The sequence below is a fragment of the Astatotilapia calliptera genome, chromosome 5 (genome assembly GCF_964374335.1).
Source record: "Astatotilapia calliptera chromosome 5, fAstCal68.1, whole genome shotgun sequence".
NCBI classification, from domain to species: Eukaryota; Metazoa; Chordata; class Actinopteri; order Cichliformes; family Cichlidae; genus Astatotilapia; species Astatotilapia calliptera.
In genome coordinates, this window is record NC_137426.1 from 31,685,354 (window position 1) to 31,707,122 (window position 21,769).

A 21,769-nucleotide genomic window follows, 5' to 3' on the forward strand; every position below is an offset into this window, starting at 1 on the left:
ATACTGCATTTTCATATTGAGGTAATCAGCTCCACTAGCCTGATGCTGATTTAATCCACTCCAGTGGAAAGTCTATCAGCGCACAGCCGCGTGTCACAGTCTCTGTTATGTGTACCCACCAAGAGCTCGGCATTCTACTTCAGCACTGACTGCGAATGGCTTTTCCAAAGGAGTGAGGTCACACATGGGGACATCAGTTGGAGGAAGAGCCTGTGCTTAGGTGTCATTTAGGAGCAGATGGAGGGAAACAGAGAAGGAGTACGAGAGTGAGAAGTCGATATCATCAAAGCTAAAAAGAGTAAAGAAAAAGAGAAGGCAAAAGCGCAAACGACCTGGGAACAATGCAACGGGCAGATCTCAGCACTTCCTCTCCCCCTGACCTTAGCTTTGTGTTCTGAGCATATGATGCCTCAGGATGCCCACCACTGAATCGGCAATAATATCCCCCGAGTTGATAAAGTGAGAGGAAAAGAGCAGAGGCGTGCCAACTGTGCTGGGTACTTTAGATGGACTGTTAGAAAACACACACTCCTGCCGATTGCATCTTTGTTGGAAGTGTTGCATCACTTTGTAGCAAGGAGTGTTGTGCTTGGGAAAATGGGTGCTTCCAAAACCCAGCGTGAGACCTAGAATACTGTGAGCAGATTTTATCATGCGCGAATGATATTGTTTAGAATGGGAAGCTCTATCTGCCCTGGTCTCATAGACGGAGGACTCAACATTATCGATACACTCGAGACTCGCGAGATACGACCAGTAAAACCCCTAAATCTTCCAATTTAGTTGTGGTGAATATAGATGAATGTATTCTGCACACAAGTACAAGAAGGAGTTTGAGGAGGGGAAGAATGAGTTGCTACAGTCATGGAAGGTCACAGCGCTCGGGGCCTGAACCGACGGCCCGTGCTGACTGCTGACCACTCTGTGGGCCCGAGACCACGAGGCATGTTGATTAACTCAGAATAGATGCAAAAGCAACTCATGTAGATGAATAATCCCACTAATCAGTAAAGCAGACAACAAGCGTGACACCCCCTACAGCAAATTTTTAACTCTTCCCTTGAAGATGGATTGGAAATGTCAAGCGGCCAAAGAGCAGGCGAGCATCCTGTTGATTTGATTAAGAAACTAGAACTACAATCTGTCTTCATGAAGTAAATAAGCTTTTATGTATCTTGCTTTAAACAACCATACTACAGCCTTTATAGTATTTCTCTAGTTTCTGACTGTACATGTTTTCCCATTGGCACTCACTGCCTTGAACTGCTCTGACCTGAGACCTAACACATCATGAGCTGCCGAGGGAGAATTCCCAGTGTGTGTGTGTGTGTGTGTTGAACGAAAGTTCCTCCGAAGGAGAAGATTTTCTATAAATCACAGGCCAGTCCAATTGGCTATGGATTTAGTTGCAGCGGGGAGAGACAGCTCCCTGGGAATAGCAGTGTCTCTGTTGAAGTCATTCCAAGATGGGTAATATGATCCTATGCCGCCAGGAATAAAGGAAGGGAAGAGAAAAGCAGGGAAAAAAATCTGATTGCCCCGGCCATAAAGAGGAGTAATCTCCAGCAGTGTCCAGACACATCACCCGTCACACTGGACTGTAATGTATTTCAGTCTCACAGGCAGATGATGTGACACATGGTGAGCCTCACTTTTTTCAGTGGTTTTCTCTTATTCTAGAAATTATTAACCTTCATTGACTTGGTGGGAAGATATGGAAGGTAAATGGAATGAAAGAAACAAAAGTTTGCCAGTTCTGGTGCCTCACTCTCTCGTCTTGGTAGACTCCTTGCTGATGAACACCGAACAGCCACATCATTAATACCGCTACCGAGTGAAGTGAAACGTTAATCAGCCTGTTAGACTACAATGCTATGCTGGGAAACCATAAGCTGTTACTCACGTGGTTGTCACTTTGACATATACCACTCACCTTAACGCTGTTGCCAACCAAACAGCATTTCCCCTCATGGCTGGAGCCTACCCCAGAAGAATAATGTGCTGTAGGCGGCTGCCATCAGGAACAGCTTGAGGAACATGACAAAGAAAAATCAAGGCATGAACCGAGCCTCTACACTCAACAGATCCCAAACTGATTGCGCGTCTGCGGGATGAGCTGGAACAAAACTGATTCACAGAGGCCCGTCCGCATTAACCGCAGGACCTAAAAGTATCTGCCTGCAACCTTCCAATGTAAACTAGCTGATTAATGATCCTGGAGGTCATATAACTATACTGAAACCCAGTAGAGCTATCTATTCAGAACTGAGAGAAAACAACTGACAATTCTTCAGGGCCGAGCATTTAAACCAGGAAATTACAGAATGTTTGGTGCTATTTCAAAAGTTGGCAAGCTCTACAGCACCAACATTTCTTTCTCTTCTTTTTCTTTGCTTAATTAAATGAGGGTTTAGAGTTTCCTTCACCTTTAAGGTAACAACTAACCTCTGGTGATTTTAATTTGAATCTACAAATCTTAGATGCACTTGTGTATCACTAAAGATAAGACCGATCACCCATGCTGGCCAAAGGAGCATCTAGTTCCCAGCTCACAACTCTGGTTTACAAATTCTCTTTCACGTGATCGTTTTTTGGAGTGTTTATGGACTAACAAGTCATTTCATTGCTTTCAGTGTAAGCACTTTCCTCAACCATCTTAAACTTAATTAACATGCAGAGTGCAATGTGGTGACAGAATTGGTCGCCCTCAATCTGCCTGAGCCACCTTCAGCCTTAGGCGCTGAAACCTGCAGGCTGCTGGCTTCAATAAATGTCGCAAGAGAAGATGATCAAAACTCAAATTAAGTTATGCACTAAGCTTGAAGGGCTTACATAAACATGTGATGAAAATATTAAACAAAGTCAAACTGAGGAAACAGACGAGGAGAAAAACTATGGGTTTAAAAAAAAAAGCTTCTTGATGCAACTGGAGCATCATTTGAATTAGTGCAATTGGGTGAATAATTTTTGCCAGATGTTGGATTTTCATTGATGAGTGAGCATTGCATATATACAATAAATCACTAGCCTCCTGTTTTTTAGAGAGAGCTACTTAGTAGTGGCTGGCATGCATAAGAAGTAAAAAGCAGGAGGCAGAAGTAGCCAAAACAACAAGCACTGCAGGAACCAAGGGCATGTGGGCTATAGAGCTGCTGGGGTGGTGGGCGGGGGGATGACAGACTGCTGTTCAACTCCATTAGCTGCTATGTGAGAGGGGTGCATCTAGCAGCACACGACCTGTGAAGAATCTTAGATCTCACTCTATCTTGGAATGGGGACTGCCGCATTAATTCTAGGAAACTGTAATCTCTCAAGCAAATCAAATTACTCTCATTAAGCGCAAGAAGAAAACTGCCTCTGTAATAAGTATGTATAAAAAGTATTTATTACCAATAATCACCTCTTTAATATGAGCTAGCTTACAATGGCTTTATTTTTGCTGATTAAGTTTAAAAATGGGGTAACAAGGAAGGGCACATGCTCACGGACACATACACAGGACATTCAGACACACGCGCGCGCACACAAACAGGCTTCCAAACATGCACACTAATACACAGCTCATGGAGTTTATGAGAGCAGTTGCTACAGTGATTAAAGGGGAGGGTAGAGGGATACAGTGCTTGAGGGCCTTGGAGAGGACATGCCTCACCTAGTCATAAAAACACACCTCTGTCTTTAAGCCAACGCCAGAATCGCTCTCAGTGGGTTCACTTGGAGGTGAATCACTAAAGAATTTACATGCAAAGTAGCACATGTCATCACCCAGACGGTCCACTTGTGCCTGTATTGTTACACTGTAACTTGGCGTACACTCAATGACCGCCACATATTTGCGAGGGATTGTGAGGCTGATGGCCTGACCCAGGGCAGGCGCTCTCAGAACAGAGCGATTTCTGAAATATACACATCTGCTGCACACTTCTTTGTTTTTTCCCCCCCTCCACTTTGTAATTTGCATAATTTGTGTATCTAGAAGTCGCACTATTCCATCACATAGCCAACTGTATGTTAATGTTATGCACGTATGATTTTTAAACAGTAAACAAACAAATAACATTGCGGGAAAAACGACTCTGGAGGGAGGTGAAGTCTTTGCGCTTCTTCCAAGATATGACATCATTTCACAAAGTACGAGCTGCCAAGTATAATTGCCCTGCTGGTAAATGGAGGAGACACAGCTTCCCTCCCTCCCTGTTTCTAGTATTTGAGTCTTGATTCACATACCCAATTAATTACATCTAAATAAAGCTAACTAAAAGACAGCTAACAAAAACATATCAAAATTGGTGATAGAGAAAAAAAATTAAAGAAAACAATTTGTCTGTACAAAATCAATTAGGATTGAGGGTCAGTGGGTCATTCATTTACTGGTTCAGCATAATTACCTGTTTTCTTCCCCTCATTTACCTCTTTATTCATCTGGGACACTGATGTCCCTGCAAACCAAACGAACACACTTTTTGTGATTATTCAAATTAAACATCGACTCCTGAGAGAAAACGTCTGTCAAGCTACAATGCGGCAAAGCTAATATGCTCTAAAAACAAACTCCCCCGAAGCAAAATGTGGGAATTCTATTAGATGTCAGCCTACATAGTGTAAATTTCAATTTGCTTTGCCCAATCAGGTGATAAATAAAGGGTTTAAAAAAAGAATCAAATTAGAAATCACAATTTGATCTTGTGGAATATGAATTATGATGAAAATCTGCTGAGGCGCTTCTACTTACAGTATGCCTCCATGTCATATGTGCTGCGAGAGGACAGGTTACAGCAGTACTGTTGCCCCGTGGCTACAAATCATTGCAGCTGCTTCTTTGACTGTCTATCAAGGAGGCCGCATCCACTCATGTCTGTACCGTCTGCTATGATTCACAGCAGGAGGAAGGGGGGAGGTGAGACAGAGGAGGAGAATCATGGCTCACTTTAGATATTCTCCCCTTCTTCTAAAAGAAAGCTGTAAAGACATTTATAAACTGCACTGCGCCTATATAAAGCAGAAGTGTTGGTCTTTTAATAGACAAGGGCATTTATCAAAGAGCAGGCTCAGTTTAGCCTGCCTGCAGAATATCACATTAACACTTTGTAAACATCCACCCATAAAGATAATTATTTTGATTGCAAGACTCTTTCGAGGCTTTCCTTCCCCTCCTCAACATCTGGTGAAAATATGGGGCAAGTGCTGGCTTTCTGGCTCCTGCTCAGGTGGTTAAAATAGACTGCACACATGCACGTATAAACAGAGCGGTGGTACATTTTTTCCTTCTCTAGCTAAATTTTCTTTTCTTTTCTTTTACTTGTGGCAAGTCAGCGAAAAGGCAGAAGCTGCCAGGAAGTGAACCTTCTTCTCTCCAGCCAGAGAGGCTGCTGGGATATGCCTGGACCTGCAGCTGTAGAGAGTATTAAGCGTGATGCTCTGACAGGCAAGGCACGGGCTGTTACAGGTACAAACAGCAACTTTTTTCTCCCATTATGAGCCAACCAGGACTTGGACTCACCTGCAGCTGAAATGCAATGCAATGCCAAAAATGGGCTATAATCTGGGAGTTGAGTAATGTAATGTTAAAAAACAGCCACTTCTGATCAATAATGTACTCTGTAGCTGTTTAGTTTTTGTTTTTTTACTATATTTCTTTGTGATCCTGGTTGTGTAGTGGAGCCAAATAAAGGAGTGAAGGCCTCAAGAGTGGAACAGAGCATAGGAGATTGTGATAATTGACCAGGATGCTGCTACCATGGAGTCCCCTGTCCCCTCACCTTCAAATCCCAGCGGCCCCGTTTTCAATTTAACACAAGGCTTGACCAGATTTCACTCATTGCAGGGCTAAGGCACATCTTTGACACTTTTACATTAGAAGCACAGCTTTCTGCTGATTAAAAAGCGTCTCTCTACCTCTCTCCTGCTCTATGGCGAGAGGTAATGTGAGAGGGGTGTCCATTTCCTGTCCTTCCTTTCTTTCCAAATCAACCACAAATAACTCACAGCCTCCTGTGCCTATCTTGATTTCACTCTGGAAGATAAGGACACCATTTATTGTTTTCATTGAGCTTGAGTGCTAAGACAGAGAGCACTAAATTACTCTCAGATCGAGATAAATGCACCACAAATCACTAATTCAATCCATCTTCAATGCTGGTGATGCTTTGAAGAGAGGGGGGCTATCAAAAGATCACACTGTGAAACCGGAATCTGGTGGTGTGATACTGGCTAGAGACCTCATCAAAATGACAAGAAAAACTAACTGTAACCTGAGTTAGAAGTCCCCTTGGAGAGGCAGAGGGCTGCAATAATCTGTTTACGTGTTAAAATAGGAAATTCTCTTTTGTGTGACTCCTTCAAAGCTCTATTAGGCTACGTTCACACTGCAGGTCTTAATGCTCAATTCAGATTTTTTGATCAAATCCGATTTTTTTTGTCTGCTTGTTCACTCTACAAATAAAATGCGACAGCAAACGCGCTGTAGTGTGAACGCTCAAAGCGGCCCGCATGCGCAAAAGAAGATGCCACACACAACGCGCTCTGTTTAGACCCAGAGCAAACAATATTGTTTGACTGATGGCCCTTAATATAAAGACTTCGGACTTTACATTTCCCAATTTTTGCTTTAAGTTATTTTGTTATTTACATAATAATGTAGATAACCTAATAATGATCCTTATTGCGGTGCTTCAAAGGATAGTTACAGATTTCTGTCAGAATCTGCAGATTATACAGTACAAATAAAATGTTCACGTTTCTCCAACGTTGTCTTCCCAACAGTTTCACTGACATCTACACTGGATGGCCAGGAAGCGTTCGCGATGTCTTCTCCGGCGCTGATAATTGGCGTCTGTCTTGTGTCAGTGACGTAAAAGACGCATTTAATGCGACATGATCGTTCAAACATCAGTCGCTTTCTAAAACATCCGATATGTATCGGATTCAGTACCACATACGAAAGTGACCCAGATCGGATTTGAAAATATCGGATTTGTGCCGTTCACACTGTCATACCATTATCGGATATGGGTCAAGAAAATCGGATTTGATGCGCTTTCGCCTGCAGTGTGAACGTAGCCTTAGACAATGAGTGGATGAACTCAAGGACAGTGTATACATGTATAACAACAAGCTGGAAATGTGTGTGAAGAGAACCTCTGTTCCCGCTAGTGGTGGGACGTTGGTGAGGGGCCGCGGAGTGGAGAGTATTTACTGATGCGGTTATCTTGTTCTTTGACAGGCAGAATCACTCAATCAGCCGCCGACGGCCGGGTTCAGGCAAGCATTACACGCACATCCCCGTACTTGAGGAGAGGAGGCGTCAGCCGAGCCAGATCTGATCAACAAATGCAGTTCTCCTGTGCCACAGCTATCTGAGATGATGATGATATTATTTGGAAGTGAGCAAAGTGATGGAGACAGCACGGGGAGAAACACAGAGAGACAGAAGGAGACAGAGCGAGACCTGAAGGTGGAACCTCCTGTAAGGTGCCACTTCTTAAAGGCAAAGTGTCTCTCTGCTGCAAAGCAAGGAGATAACATGCTGATGTATTCTAATAAGATGCCGCGCGCCTCACCAACACTCCCTTTAGCAGATCAAAGAGCCAAACATTTAATATGTTGGGGAAAGTCTTGCATTAATTATCAGAAACTTGAATTAAAAATAAAAACTTGTCTGTCCAGTGGAGTTACATACCAATTAAAAACACAATCCTAGCCGAGTCCAAATGACATTTCTAATGATAGCTTTTAAAAATTACTGACATGTACATGTTATTAAAAGGTTAAAGAAATTTGCATTTAGCAATGAGGAAAAAATAAATATAGTGTCGAGTGTGCAGATAAGAGCTCAGTAATTAGGAGGAGGCATTGCAGTGGTGGAAAACATTTGAAGAATAAACCTGGAATAGTTTGCTTCTTTCTCTGTTGCCCTACAGATATTTTACATTATTCAATCCAAAATACCATCTTTCTGATTCTAACTTTTCTTTTGCATGTTAATGTTTAATAAGAGCCCTTGGCTATCTATGGGCACAATTATTAGATATCCGCAGAGAGAAATTGAAAAATTAATCATACTCTCAATTTTGTACTTCTGTGATCCATTGGAAATGGCTTTAAGAGGGGGAAGCATCTCCCCTGTCACGGGCTTCATCTAAACACAATCAATATGCTGCCAGAGATGAGTTGCTTGTGCAACCAAGACAATTGCGTCAATACTGTAATTAACTGATTATTTATATGTTGGCACTTGTCCTGATGCGCTGCCAAACAGAAATGCTTCTCTCTCTTTCCTGGAACAGAAATACTGAGTGTGTGGGGTAATTACCAAAAACATTACACAACTCTGTCAGCCTTTATCACCCAGGAAGTTGTGTCATATATTGGCCACCTTTTGTTTGATGACACATGCTAACACACAATCAAACTACTTAAAGTGTCATAAAGGAGGAGCACTGAGGTTTTTTTATATTTAACAAAATATCCAGAAATCTTGCTGTAAGATCTTGAGATCTTGCATGCTAATATAATGTACTGAATATAAAATATGCCACTGTGCAGACAAAACCACATTATTTGATATATTCCCACACAATACAAAGTTTTTAAGTGGCACTTTAGCTTTTGAAAAGGAACAAACAGAATAAAATAATGTAATATGCAAAATAACGATAGCCAAAATTTCACTACTGCCTAAGGTTTCCCATAAAAGACTGCTTTTGATGTACAGTCCTTTCACTGTGTGTTTAAATTTCAAATCAACTACAGCACACATGCGATTTAAAAAATATCTCTTATTTCTGTTTGGAGTAACAACTGACATATGATCTACAAAAGCGCCGTAACCAACTGCATCAAACAACATGCTGGAAGCCTGTCAGGCCATGTGACCCTTGGTGAAGAAGGCCCTCTTTAAAATTCTCCCAAATACATCTTTTTATTTTGTGAGTGGTTGTTTTTGATATTTACAGATGAAACAAATGGAACTTGTGGGGGCTCCATCAGTGGCTAGTAGGGCTGTTCGATATAATGATATATATCGGATGACGATATAAAAACGTCTATCGTTTCATTTTACGCTATCATTTGTTTCGTGGTGTCGCAAAATAAACTGTTTACGGTAATATTTTTTCATCGTTTTAATGGTCACTGTAGTGACTATATTAATTTCTTAAAGTTCTCTCTTTCTCTTATATTTAATATAACCACACTACAGACGGACAAGCGCCTGTTTTTATGCGTTGTCGTTAGCAACAGCGACGGTAACAGCATCGCGTGTCCGCTTGTTTATGTTCCACATAAACCTTTCACAATAAAGCTCAAGATCCTGTTGAGACTTTTCAAAATAAATTGAATCACGTGAAAGAGCAGATTATTTACGGATGAGAAGTAAAAAAGAGCCGCCAGGTGCTAAAAAATAAACCTTAGACTCAAATGTTAGAACAGGCTTTTACCCGCAGCACCATGTGTAATAAATACTCACAAAGAAAACGGCGGCCGTTACAACTTATGTCTAAAAATGTATCGTTTCATGCATCTGTTAAAACACTCGAATCCAGCTACATGACGCGCAGCTGGAAACACTTCCCGCAAGTCGAGCTGCCCGAGATTCACAGAATTTACAGAAAATGTTACATTTTTGTGATTTATATCGTTATCGGACGATAGATGTCTTATATCGGGATATGAGATTTTGGTCATATCGCACAGCCCTAGTGGCTAAATAGATTTTTATTTACTTTAAATGAAAAGAAGTGCAGTTTTGATCAAGACTTCCAAATATGTCAATGTTACAAGTTAACCTGGTTAAAAATACATATTTTTAAATAACAGGGGGGTTTTACATGTGAATCCGTGAATTAAAACAGCTTCGGTGTTTAAGAGTACAGAATCCAGATCAGAGTTTTAGTGCACAAACACGCACTGAGACCTGAGTAAAGGTTACTAGTTTCAGGCATTCTGATTTAAAGAATTGGACAGTAGCAGTAAAACCAAACTCACATGTCTGTCTAACACGGCAGTAATGTCAAACAGTTGAGTGTGCCTTGGACTAAATCCCAGCTCACCTAAATGGATTAATAAATTGTTGCCAGGAGTTAAATGTGTAACTGACACATTAAAGCGTGCATGGGTGCCAAGCCATCTAAATCATGCTCGTGTTTAGTTCTGTTTCTCAATGAACCACAGTTACACTATTGTTTTAGGTTTTACACTTAGCTTGGCCATCTGAGAGAAATTACTTGTGTTCCTCGTGTCAGTGAGAACAAGACCCGTGATGGATCATGGGCTTCTCAGTACGCTCCTGTTGGCCTTACTCAATTTCCCCTGCCATGCTTCAACCGAAACCCCCCATCCCACCCACAGACAGTCCACGGACAGAACGGTGTCCTCCTTAAACAACTCTTTCTTTAACATCTGCCCAGAAGCAGTGCTGCTGCCTTTTGTCCACTCACTGTCTCCCAAGGCATGTCATCCAGCTCTAATCAAGCAGAAAATGGTCATAAATATTTCTTTCTGCTAGATTTCACATTCACATTTCACGCAGGGACATGATATTTCCCCCCCCTACCTCCAGGGAGTACCTAATGCAAAAAACAGTCACTTATATTCAAGGCTCATGTTCCTTCAGTCAAATGCAGAACATATTTCCCGTTTGCAGGGGAAAACAAGGGGGGGGGGAAAGGGAGGGAGCAAAGAAAAAAAGCAGAGGAGGGAGACATAAAGGACTGTCTTATTTTCTGTGCCATTTACTGGCTAGTACTTTCACAGCCATCCCATTACATCATGTCAAAGATTGTAAACAAGCAAATAACAACAGCGTATCACAGACCACAGAGAGGGTGCAGCACCCATTGTCCTGGAGGTCTCTCTGTCACCAGCTAGGGAGGGAAAAAACATTTGTTTTCATAGTTCACTTAAATAATATATATCTTTCTTTATAGAGAGAAAAGGTCTGTGCGAGGATTTATTTGAACCATTGTCTCTGGCCTGGCTAAGTATTTATGGCACATGTCATTCACAGGATGCCGAGGTGCCATCACTTTTATTTATGACAAGACATCCCATCATGCCATTTCATTCTCTAAATGGTACACAGCTATTCACCACTGAATACCGGCCTGTACCATTTTTCTCTCAAATAGAGGCCATGTCACCGCTGAACGTGCACAGGGGGTTGTTATTAATCACTCATACACACTTTGATGGGTGAATACATGTCAAACAATCAAATTTACTCCAAGAGACCTATGCATGGTGTGGCTGTCCATAGATATTTGCTTCAATGAAGGCTCATTTGATCATCAGAACTGGTAGTTTATCATATTTTACCCTCCGTGCAAAAAACATGGCTGTCAACTTTTTTAACATATAACAGAAACAAGGAGTATACACTGTGCACTGGTGCTGTACTGACTGAAAGGTTACATCCATCCATCCATCTATCCATCTATCTATCTATCTATCTATCTATCTATCTATCTATCTATCTATCTATCTATCTATCTATCTATCTATCTATCTATCTATCTATCTATCTATCTATTATAAAGGTCAGTCTTCTTGTCATGATGACTATATCACAACCTGTGAAAACAGTTGGATCGTGGCTCTGACGGCAACGTTCCAAACATCTGACGAATCAACCTTGATCATGTCATCATTAGGGTTCTGGGTCCCAAACCACGCTACAGATTTAAAGCCAAAATATCTTGTCCAGTTAAAAGAAACAAATCTCCTAGCTTAACTTCATGTAGTTAAAAGCAGATTATAGTTGTAGTTGAGTTTCTTTTCCTCAATGTAAACACATCTGTGCTCGTTCTGCTTCACTGATAATTTTTCCCTAGCATGATTTTTTCAGGTCGTCATATTAACTTTGGTGAAAATAAAGCAAAACTTTAAGAGGTTAACGTAATGAACGGTCTCTGCGCTCACTTCTTTTTAAGCCATGAATATCCTTCTTACCTCCTATCATTTAGCTTAGACTTGGTCTTAAATACTGAGTCCTTGGGAAGCACAGTTGTTTCAGGGTACTCCAGGGAGCAATATCTGCAGTCTGTGTGCCAACAAATGGCAGCAGGTGGCATTTTGCTACTGTGCAATCACCTAGCTACTGTTAGAACTCTAGGACTTCCTCCTCTGTCACCCAGCATAACCAGGACTTGAAGCCAGATGCCAAGGGTGAACACTGCTGTCTATTACCCGCACTGTGCCAAGAGATTATGAATAAGATATAAAAGTCAGGCTCACTACAGGCTTTTCACATTAGCCCGGCTGTGTAAGGGGATGCCCCCTATGCATACATGTATACAAGCAAGTGCACGTGCTTGCAAGTGTCGTGCACACACCTCCACATGCACATGCACTTAAACATGCATCCATACATGCACGTGCATCAATATTTTTCATGCACATACAGACTCTATCTGAGGCAACTCTACCTTTGTAGAGACATCTTTTGCACACCCAAAAATGCCTTAATCTGCAACAAGGATTATTGGAACAAATAAGTGTTTTAAAAGGGGAGAGTCCCGGTTTCAATTTCAATAGCTCATTTAACCCTTATCTGCCCAAATCCTTAGGGTCCATTCTATGTTAATTGGATCTACATTGCACAAGCATTGGGGGTGTTAACAAGCACAGGCTATGAATATTAATTACCCTGAAGTTTTCTGCACAGGAAAGACTTCACTGATACATATTAATTCTATGAAGTTTTTAAAGTAGTGCTCTCATTAAAAATGAATAGGCACTGCGCTTGAATGTTTTCCCATGAGGAATTGTGCATCCTTAAGTCTATCCCTAATAAATTGGGTCAGATTGGATATCCTTAAAGAACAGCATCTCCTTAAAACGGGATTATTATTCAACTAAATGTAAACATTGCAATCGGGTGAAGAAAGGGTTTTGTTTAAACTGTGTTTTGACAATGGCCATTAAAGCTAGTCATGTCTGAGCGTGTACTTTCCCAACCACAGCCTCCTGAGGCCCTGTTAAAACGGTTACTTATTTACAACACTAAACACACAAGTTGTTCAGCTAAACAGTGCTAAATTACTCTGTTTGCCTGAATGTGTGTGTGTGTGTGTGTGCACGTGTTTCCGTGTGCAATGATTTGTGTGTGCATGTTGATGTGGAGCATTCAGAAGCTGTTGCTGGCACTACTTTAAATAAAACATTGAGGATGCATTAGTCCTCTGGCTAGCCGAGGCCTCTCTCTCTCTCTAAGCCATTTAATACTGAACCTATGCAGACGTGTTTCCCTGTCTGCCTCCAGCCAGCTGCTTCAGACACCTGCTCAAAGTTTAGAGTTGCCCACTTCAGCACAAACACGCACACCATGGCCATCAAAGATGATCCGGGCACCACACAATGAGAGCCACTTCACTCTTCCTAATGATACCAGCATACACTTGCATCATTTACATGGGAGGCATTTGTACGTCCACACTTCCTTGACAACATTCCACAATTTTTCCACTAGGACAAACAGTGTGTTTCAACTAAAGACTGAGGATGCACCCAATTAATATCATAAATCTGGTTAGGATCGTGATACTATTCGGCCATCTGTTTAGTCCAAAACCCGGGTTTACATCCAGCTTGTCAGTAACACCGCTAACACTTCTGAATCAGACACTTTCAACATTATCTTGCTAACATGTTATAAAAAAGAAACCTATTTGGTCATTCAGTTTAGAGAGGTTTGCTGATTAATTAATCCCAACCCTGTCTTCCTTGTACAGATGCAAACACAAAACCTGATGAATTATAGGAAAAATGTTTAGAAAACAGCCTGTACTAACACCAGCTCTTACCTATAAAATCTGGAAAAGTATAAAAAGGCTTTCTTTTTATGGCATGGATGAATATCTTCACCATTAAATTACTAAATGTATAAGAATACCAGTGATAAGAGAAACTGGTTCTCTTGTCTACACTGAGAAAAGTGAAGCTTCTGTGTCATTTAGTTGAACTGAAGCTTTACATTGTTGCAACAGAAAACTGGGATTTCTGGGTTGAAGGTGTTTATTTCACGTTAACTAAATTAAAAATCACTTACCATGGGAAAAAAATCAACAAAAAGGCTGTAGTCTGTAGTGTCAGTGTCAAGCTCTAAGCATCAGATCAGCCAAAGAGACAAGTGGACTCTGTGTTTTTTTGTTTGTCTTTTATAGCTCATTTGTATTCAGATGCACTCCAGGGAAGTGTAAGGAATTTCTGTTAGATTGTATTGGGAAGGAACAGACTTTAATATGAGAGAAATCAGAAATTAGAACCACAGTATCTGATTTTTCTGTCTGTCATATTCATTTTATTTAAGTAGCCACTGTTTGCACAGTGTTAGAAACATTGTTAATGTTAATGGCTGTTGCATTACCTATCTCATGTTTTAAAGGTGAAAAGGTTTTAAAAAGAGGGGTTTGGTGAGGGTGGGTGGAGGCTGCGTAGGGAAATCAGTTTTGCTTCATTTCATCTGGTCTGTTTTTGTTTTTTGTTTTTCTTTCTCTTTATCAGCTGTTGTGTAAATAGAACTGAAGTCTTCATTGCTTTATTTTGTAATTTTTATTGTATTTTTTTTTTGCACATAAATTTTTTTTTTTTTTTAAACATACCATAATAAATCTGGTCCTTCAAAGAAGAATTTATTTGTATTTCTAGCAAGTTGATTGTGACAAAACCTTGGTTTTACTTTAGAGAAATCAGCTCTCGCTTTTGTTTTATAGTGAATTCTGTGGAGTAAAAATAAAAATAAGTAACATTTTGAACAAGGACATAAGAAACCAATTTTTAATTATGTATCAGTAGAAACTCTATTTTATTAGACTGACTAAAAATGTGAAAGAACTTAATAAAATTGCATGTAACAAAATTACAGTGTCCGAAGAGTCCACAGAACAAATGTACTCAGAAAATGATCTTTTTAGTTTGTTTCAATGTACATTTATGATTCTGGAAAAATAAATATTTTTGGCTTATTTTAAATACACAGTTACAGTTTTTATTAAATCAGAATTATAGTCTGAGTAAAACTAATACATTTAATTGTAACACATTAGAGTAATTTGATTCAAAGTAACATTTTTTTCAGTGTATGTCATTTATTTTTTTAAGTTTATATATTTTTTTTTAATTCTTTGTCTTTTTCTTTTCTAATAGCAATTTTAAAGGTCCAACATATGCAAAAAAACTTTGTGAAAATGTAATTATTTACCATGAATCAACTTTTGACATGGCTCCATTAACATGTTTTATTTTATGTGGGTGTAAAAAGAAAAAAAAAACAACCTCAAACCTCTGAGCTACAGGGAAAGACGAGTGAGTGTGTTTGAATGTGTGCGCTTCTAAGTGTGGCCATTCTGATTACCACAATGTCAAACAACTCCTGTAATCCCCCTCCTGCTGCCCACATAGGCAGGGTGTGTAAACAGGATGTCGACCCAAGCAACAGTCAACTATTTTAAACTCTGGGTTTCAGCACACATGTAACCTGCGCTTCATCTCTTGTCAGTCGGACAGCAGCAGCTGGAGGTAGACTCAACAAAATGGATGAGTTCATAGGCTGCTTTGGAAAGCATCCACAAGCCAAAAATGAGGTGCTGGGTGGTTTACCTCTTGAAAGCTCACTAACAAAACCTGGGTGACAAGAGGATATGAAAAGTTGCACCTAGACTAAACACATTTTGTTTTCAGATTTATAAATGTGTGTAAAAGCGTTTAAAAAAAAGAGATGCTTCCACTGAGGGTGCGAGCGTTTGTAAAAATGGTCAGGATATTTTCAGAGACAGAGAGTTTGCTTTTTTTCCTTTAATAATTATTTCCCCTTTTTTTCCACATAGCAACGCTTTGCTGTTCAATTTTCACCTCCATCTGTGTGATTATTAATCAGATCACACATCAATTGCCAGAACCAGCAAAGAAATTCAGCCTGTAATAAAACTGTCATGTGCTGTGGTATAAAGACAGATGTTGCCAGTTGTGTGATAACATAATTAAACTGTTCTGTGAGGGATTCCATAAAATTATTCAAATTGGACGAGCACTATCATTTTACCAATAAGCAATTTAGGGCAATATGCAGTGTCATAACACTGATGTTATCCTCTCTGCCAGATTTTCCAATAAGCCCGAGCCTTTGCTTGGCCTCCTGTGACAGTATGAACAGTATACATGAAGATACGTGAGAGCTGCTAGAGATGCTGGAGTGTCCTTTCAGTGTGATGCACAAACCGCTACACCACGAAGCCACTATACTGCAGCGAAGCGATTGGTCAAAAAGCACACACACACACAGAGAGGACGGCTTTGTCATTCATGTGAAATATTCAGCATTGCACTGCACACGTCTATCTTATTCTGCTGTAGAGCAAATACAGAGATACTGGCAGGAATTCAATTCAAAGGCGCAGCGATAAGGGTGCGTTCTTCTTGTGTAACAGTGTATGTATTTCAATCTGGGCATAGCACGCTCTCTCTTTGCCCTCAGCTCTGCTGCAGAGTGCATGCGATTAGCAGAGATCTGAGGCAGAAAATGCTCTCTGGTCTCCTCTCTGACCTGGTGCTGTTAACTCTCTCAGTCTGACCACTAGCCCATAATGTGGACTGGACGCCCAAAACCAGCAGGTCCTACACTTAAAGGCCTGACCTTTGCAACTCCATTCTACGTGAGCATATATATACTATTCACGTCTGTGTGTGCGTACTGGGAGAGCAAGGCTAATCATGGATCACTTGGCCATCAGAGAACAGTTAAGATTTGCAGTTCCACCTTCACAAGCCCCCACAAGGGACAGTGTATGATTTGAATTATGCAAGCAGAGGATGTGTGCCCACTCAGCTCTTTCTGTGGCCACTGTTATGGCCGTCAACCTCACGAAAGACACCTCAACCACACAGGCAGCGAGGAGGAAAACGAAAGAAGTAGCTAGCCGGTCTTATCTTTCAATATGTAGAAAATCTTTAAAAGCACTTGTTGGACAGGGTATGTTAGATGGATGTGCATGCAATAAAAGAAAAGCAGTTATTAATAATTGTTTTAGGTATTTTCTCTCGTGTGAACACCAGCCTAAGTTTATTAAAAGGACTCTTGTAAAGGACAGGATATTAATATTTAATGCTCTACAGTTGCATCACACGAACCAAATTTAGAGCGAAAGAGTAACTCGTGTGTTTAAACAGGTAAGATGCTTTGCTGAAAATGACCACACATCACAGGAAATGTGAATATCGTGAAGACAGCAGCTCTAGAGCTAACAGGGTGTCCTTGAGAATATTACTGTCACCGTGCATTTATGTGACAACTACAGCTGCACAACACCGTTTCCTGTTGCAAAATCATTTAAATCACAAATCACATAACAGGTTATTGCAAAACTTTTTCATACTATTGCTTTTGTTTTATTTTCGCCCCTGCAGTATCTTCACTTCCTCATGTGGATAACGTTAAAACCACAACTTCTGCAACACAAACAAAAACAGAAAGCAAATAAACAGTGTGGTTCAGGGGTGCAGACACGTGTGCTATGAAAAGAAAAAAACTGCACATGCTATAATAGAGACATTTATTAATAATACATGGGTAACAGTGAACACAACGAGCACAGCAACAAGATGCACAACAAATGTTTACAAGGGCACCCAGTTGTCTAACTATTACAACACAACAGACAGGACATTGAGTTCCTCCTATAGAGAAATCTGCTGAATTTCAACAGCATCTTGGGGAAAAAAGAGAAGAAACGCAACACCTTTTTCACCCTAAAAAAATATTTGACTTACTAATAGACATGCTTAATTCAAGCTTATGGTCCACTTCCCCCAAATCTGACTAGTCAACAAGATGAATTCCCCTGTCAGAATCAAGATGATCAAACAGATTACAATTATTTCATCCCCCATCTTTATTAATGAGGACTGTCTTTCATAGTTATGTTCCCTAATAAGAATAAATGATATGCCACTGCCAGGTTTGTTGTTCCGGCTCACTCGAGGGACTCTCAGACATTTGCACTTTGAGTCTGAAAACATTTTAGATTGATTTTTGCGTCACCTAAAGGGGTAATGGCACCTTGCATGTGTTGTGGAGAACAAAGAGCGCAGGAAAAAAAACTCTCAGTGTGTCAGTTAGAGGCATATTAGTGCAAGCCACAAATAAAACTTAAAAGAACGACTGTGAAATGTCACAAAAGTAAAAAGTTATCGAGTAACTGAGTGAAGATCGTAATGCCCCGGGGACAATTAACATGGTTCATGGTGCGTGAGGGAAAATCCTCGGCTAGGCTAATGGGAGAATAAAAAGACTGCCTGCCTGTCTTGCCAGTAACACTACCATGGTAAGTAGCCTATCAAAGTCCAGTGCCAGGAGCTGAGAGTGAGACATCTCGTCCTTCGTTCCCATCCGCGCGTCATTTATCACAGGCAACAATTAATACACCTCCCTGCATGCGGGCCACACAAATTAACCACTGGATTTGTTCAAACGGCATGAACCAGGAATTATTTCCGCATTTGCTACAGTAGAGAGAATGTTTCCGCAATATATGGAAGCAGGATGGAGAGAGTTGCTGGTTTCTCCTTTCTTTAAATGCCAGGGCAGATGCTGGAGAGCAATAGTTCTTTTTGGACGACTTGAAAACAGGGAGCATGCTTGGACGACTGGCTCTATTCTAGTGGGAAGGCTTTATTTCCATCCCTTGTTGGTGTCAAGTGCACATCCATGACATTTTTCTCGCCCGTTCTCTCCCTCTCCCCTGCCTCGCATTTATCAAAGTTGTAACCCTGTTGTCTTTGCAGAGCGAATCAGAATGTGCCCCTGGCAAAGAATGAAGGAAAAGTCAACAGGAATTAAGTTTCACTGCAACTGTTTACTCAACTGTGGCCTGCAGTTATTGAAATTTTATCCATGGTTTTGTGTGACTACTGCAGTAATGAATTCAGTATGGCTGTGATTTTCTCACTGACGACATGCTCGTTCGGAGCTGGAAAAAAGATGGGTGGGAGGTGGGGCCTGGGGTCTAGCTGGGGTAGTGGGGATGATCTGGAGAGGCCTAAAGGCTTCACAGACTAAGGCTGAGAATCAGAACACACACTGACTCATCCTTTGTACTTACTGAACAATCAACACTTCTTCTGCCACTTACAAAGAGGAAATGGAATTAACAGGGGCATCTTGCACCAAAACAAGCACCACACTTCTAAGATGACGACACCTAAAGCATTGTTTTGCTTTGAGTGTATGTTTGACCAATTAATTATATTTACATACACCCATACTCGACAATAAAAAGGGAAAAAACAAACTTTTTTTTAAACAATTCAAAAACATGACTACTGACAAATAGTGACCTTACAGGGTTGTGCCAGTCCAAAGCCCAAAAGCTCCTGTAAAATTAGTGACTTATTGTTCCTGATTTTACAGATAAATAAATGCTAAACAAGTTAAAATTTGTAGTAAAGAATCATGCAAACGTTATGACTTCATTTAATTTGACCTGTTCAATGCTTACATGGATTAAAACATCCCTTCTGATATATCAATACATGGTAGTTCCCCTTTCGCGGTGGTACTGGGAAATAAATCCTCCAGTATCTCTGTTCTCCTGTGTGCAGAGCTACAGACTGGTACCCCTGCTGTTCTGCCTGTGCTAGCACATGATCAGCAATTAGCATTATAGCGAGGGGAAAGTGCTATAAGTGCATATAGCTGGTGTTACAAAGTTCCTGGCAAAAGCCCTGGTCATCTTACTGCTGAAGTGAAACCTGAGCTACACATCTGAAATTTCACAATAAAATTTATGTTATGTCTAAACGTCACCTAAAATGCCAAGCAATGACTCTTTAAACGGCTAAGCTATTTTGTCCTATTATCAAAATGTTCCCATCATTTCCGAAAAACAGAACTGTTCATCAGTAGCCAAATATCACAGCATCAGAACACCGTGATGATTGTGTTCAAAGATGATAAATGATAATACTGAGTTATTGCTCAGCTCTATGTGTTACAATGCCATTTCCCTCTTGTTCCATGCTACAGCTTTGTTTGCCTCCCTGTAAAAATGCTGATGGATGCGCTGTGACAACAGACAGCGGCACAGAGCCGTGCATCATCACCAAACAGCTCCTGACAACAACCCTAGTTGTGCTGTCGCAAAGACCAAGATAGTAGAAGACACACTGATCTTTTCAGTGTTGTTTCTTTAAACGCAGTGTCGTGTGCCACACATAACGCTGACACCAACAGAAAGAGCTTGTCTGTTTGCCTCAAGTCTGAGATGGTGAAAATGTTTCGGCTTCACTGACGATAACGCCGGCGTCTGTCTCCTCACCTCATTGGTTAGTACAGCAGAGTGTGGCATTAGTTGTGAGTGTGAGGTGTGTTTACAATGAGCCGGAGGAAAACGCTGTCATCCAATTGGATGTCACAGTTCCTTAACTGTCTACAAAATCCTGTGGCACCTACATACTTAAAATATGTCAGAACATCATAATAAATATTTGATGGAAATGCAGATGCTGCATGCTACGATAAACACGTTTGCAACCAAACAATCACACAGAAAGAGCACTCCTCGTCTTTTAAATATTCAAAAAGGGCCTCAGTATACATAAATAATAATAATAATGTGTTTATGAACTAGATGTACTTTGAGGAGGAATTAAATATTAAGAGGCACTTTAAGAGGCGGATCGGCCTGCTGTTGACATGGCTTAATAAAGTGAAGACAGGTGTGAATGGTCTACCTGGTGCTGCTGGAGATGCAGGAAATCTGCTGCAGTCACTTCCGCTGACGGCGCGGCACTTTTTGGTCGCCCCTCTCTGGGTACTCCCTCCACGCTCGCTCCTCCATTCTCATTGGCTGGGCCGTTGCTCGTCGCCTCCGTCCCAGATTCTTGCATCATGACTTAAAAACCTGAGAGAAGGCGCAGAAGAAGAGAAAACAGGGACAGAGACAGAGAGAAGCAGCTGTTAAAACACACTGCAATGAGGTCGCATTTCAACTGTGGGCCAAACTATAAACATCTGTCATATTCTTCCCACACAATTTCACTTTTGTTGCAGGTTTCCCTGTTGGTTTGTGCTTCCCCGTGTCTTGTTTGTTTGCGTGTAGCATATGCAATGAGGCAAACACACACACACGCATTCACAGGCTGCCTCTAAACACAGTAATGAACAGCTCCTTTGTTTTGTCTTTTCCAGTGCAGATCCTTTACAGATGACAAGTCCATACCGGGCAGGAGAAAAGCAAGTGGGTTTTGTTTGTATCCTTCAGTATAGGGTATATGGAGAGCGCTGGGGGGGGCATGGTGGAGGGGTTGGGGTTCGGCACACATGTAGAGGAACCCAACCTGCGTTGAGTGAGAGCAGAGGAGCCCAAGAAAACACTGGACCTCCAAAACAAAACACTTTCTATGGAAATGGATATATTTACTTGCATGGCTCCCTGAAGAACCACGGCAGAATGGCTTTTTAATGGGAAACAGAGCGACTGTGTGAGGCCTGCCAAAGGATCTCCATGAGAAACATCCAATCTGAGGCTGAACGAAAACAGTCAAATCCTTGAGGGGTGCTCAATTAACACCAAAACAAAGGTCTGAATATAAATAAATCCTTTTGCATTGGAAAAAAATGTTGACTTTCATAACTTAATCTAACTGAAAAGGGTAAAATACAAACACTGGCAGTCGTTTTAAGCACCACTGCACACTTTATGTAAAATTATGGCAGCAGCAATCAGTGAATACACAGCTATTTGCTTACAAGATATGTCCTCAGTTTTGTTTTTGGATA

At 40.9% G+C, this 21,769-nt stretch overlaps 1 protein-coding gene across 16 annotated transcripts in view; it reads right to left on the bottom strand.

Annotated features, from left to right (window-relative positions):
* foxp1b (forkhead box P1b) overlaps positions 1-21,769 on the bottom strand; it is a 158,961-nt gene that overhangs the window by 70,645 nt on the left and 66,547 nt on the right. For all 16 annotated transcript variants that reach the window (XR_013909316.1, XM_080302095.1, XM_080302089.1 and 13 more), the window contains one exon: positions 20,722-20,891. Coding sequence is in view for 15 of the 16 variants with exons in the window: in XM_080302095.1 (XP_080158221.1) it covers positions 20,722-20,880 (159 nt within the window). In the remaining variant the exon portion in view is untranslated. The remainder of the gene's footprint in view (positions 1-20,721; positions 20,892-21,769) is intronic.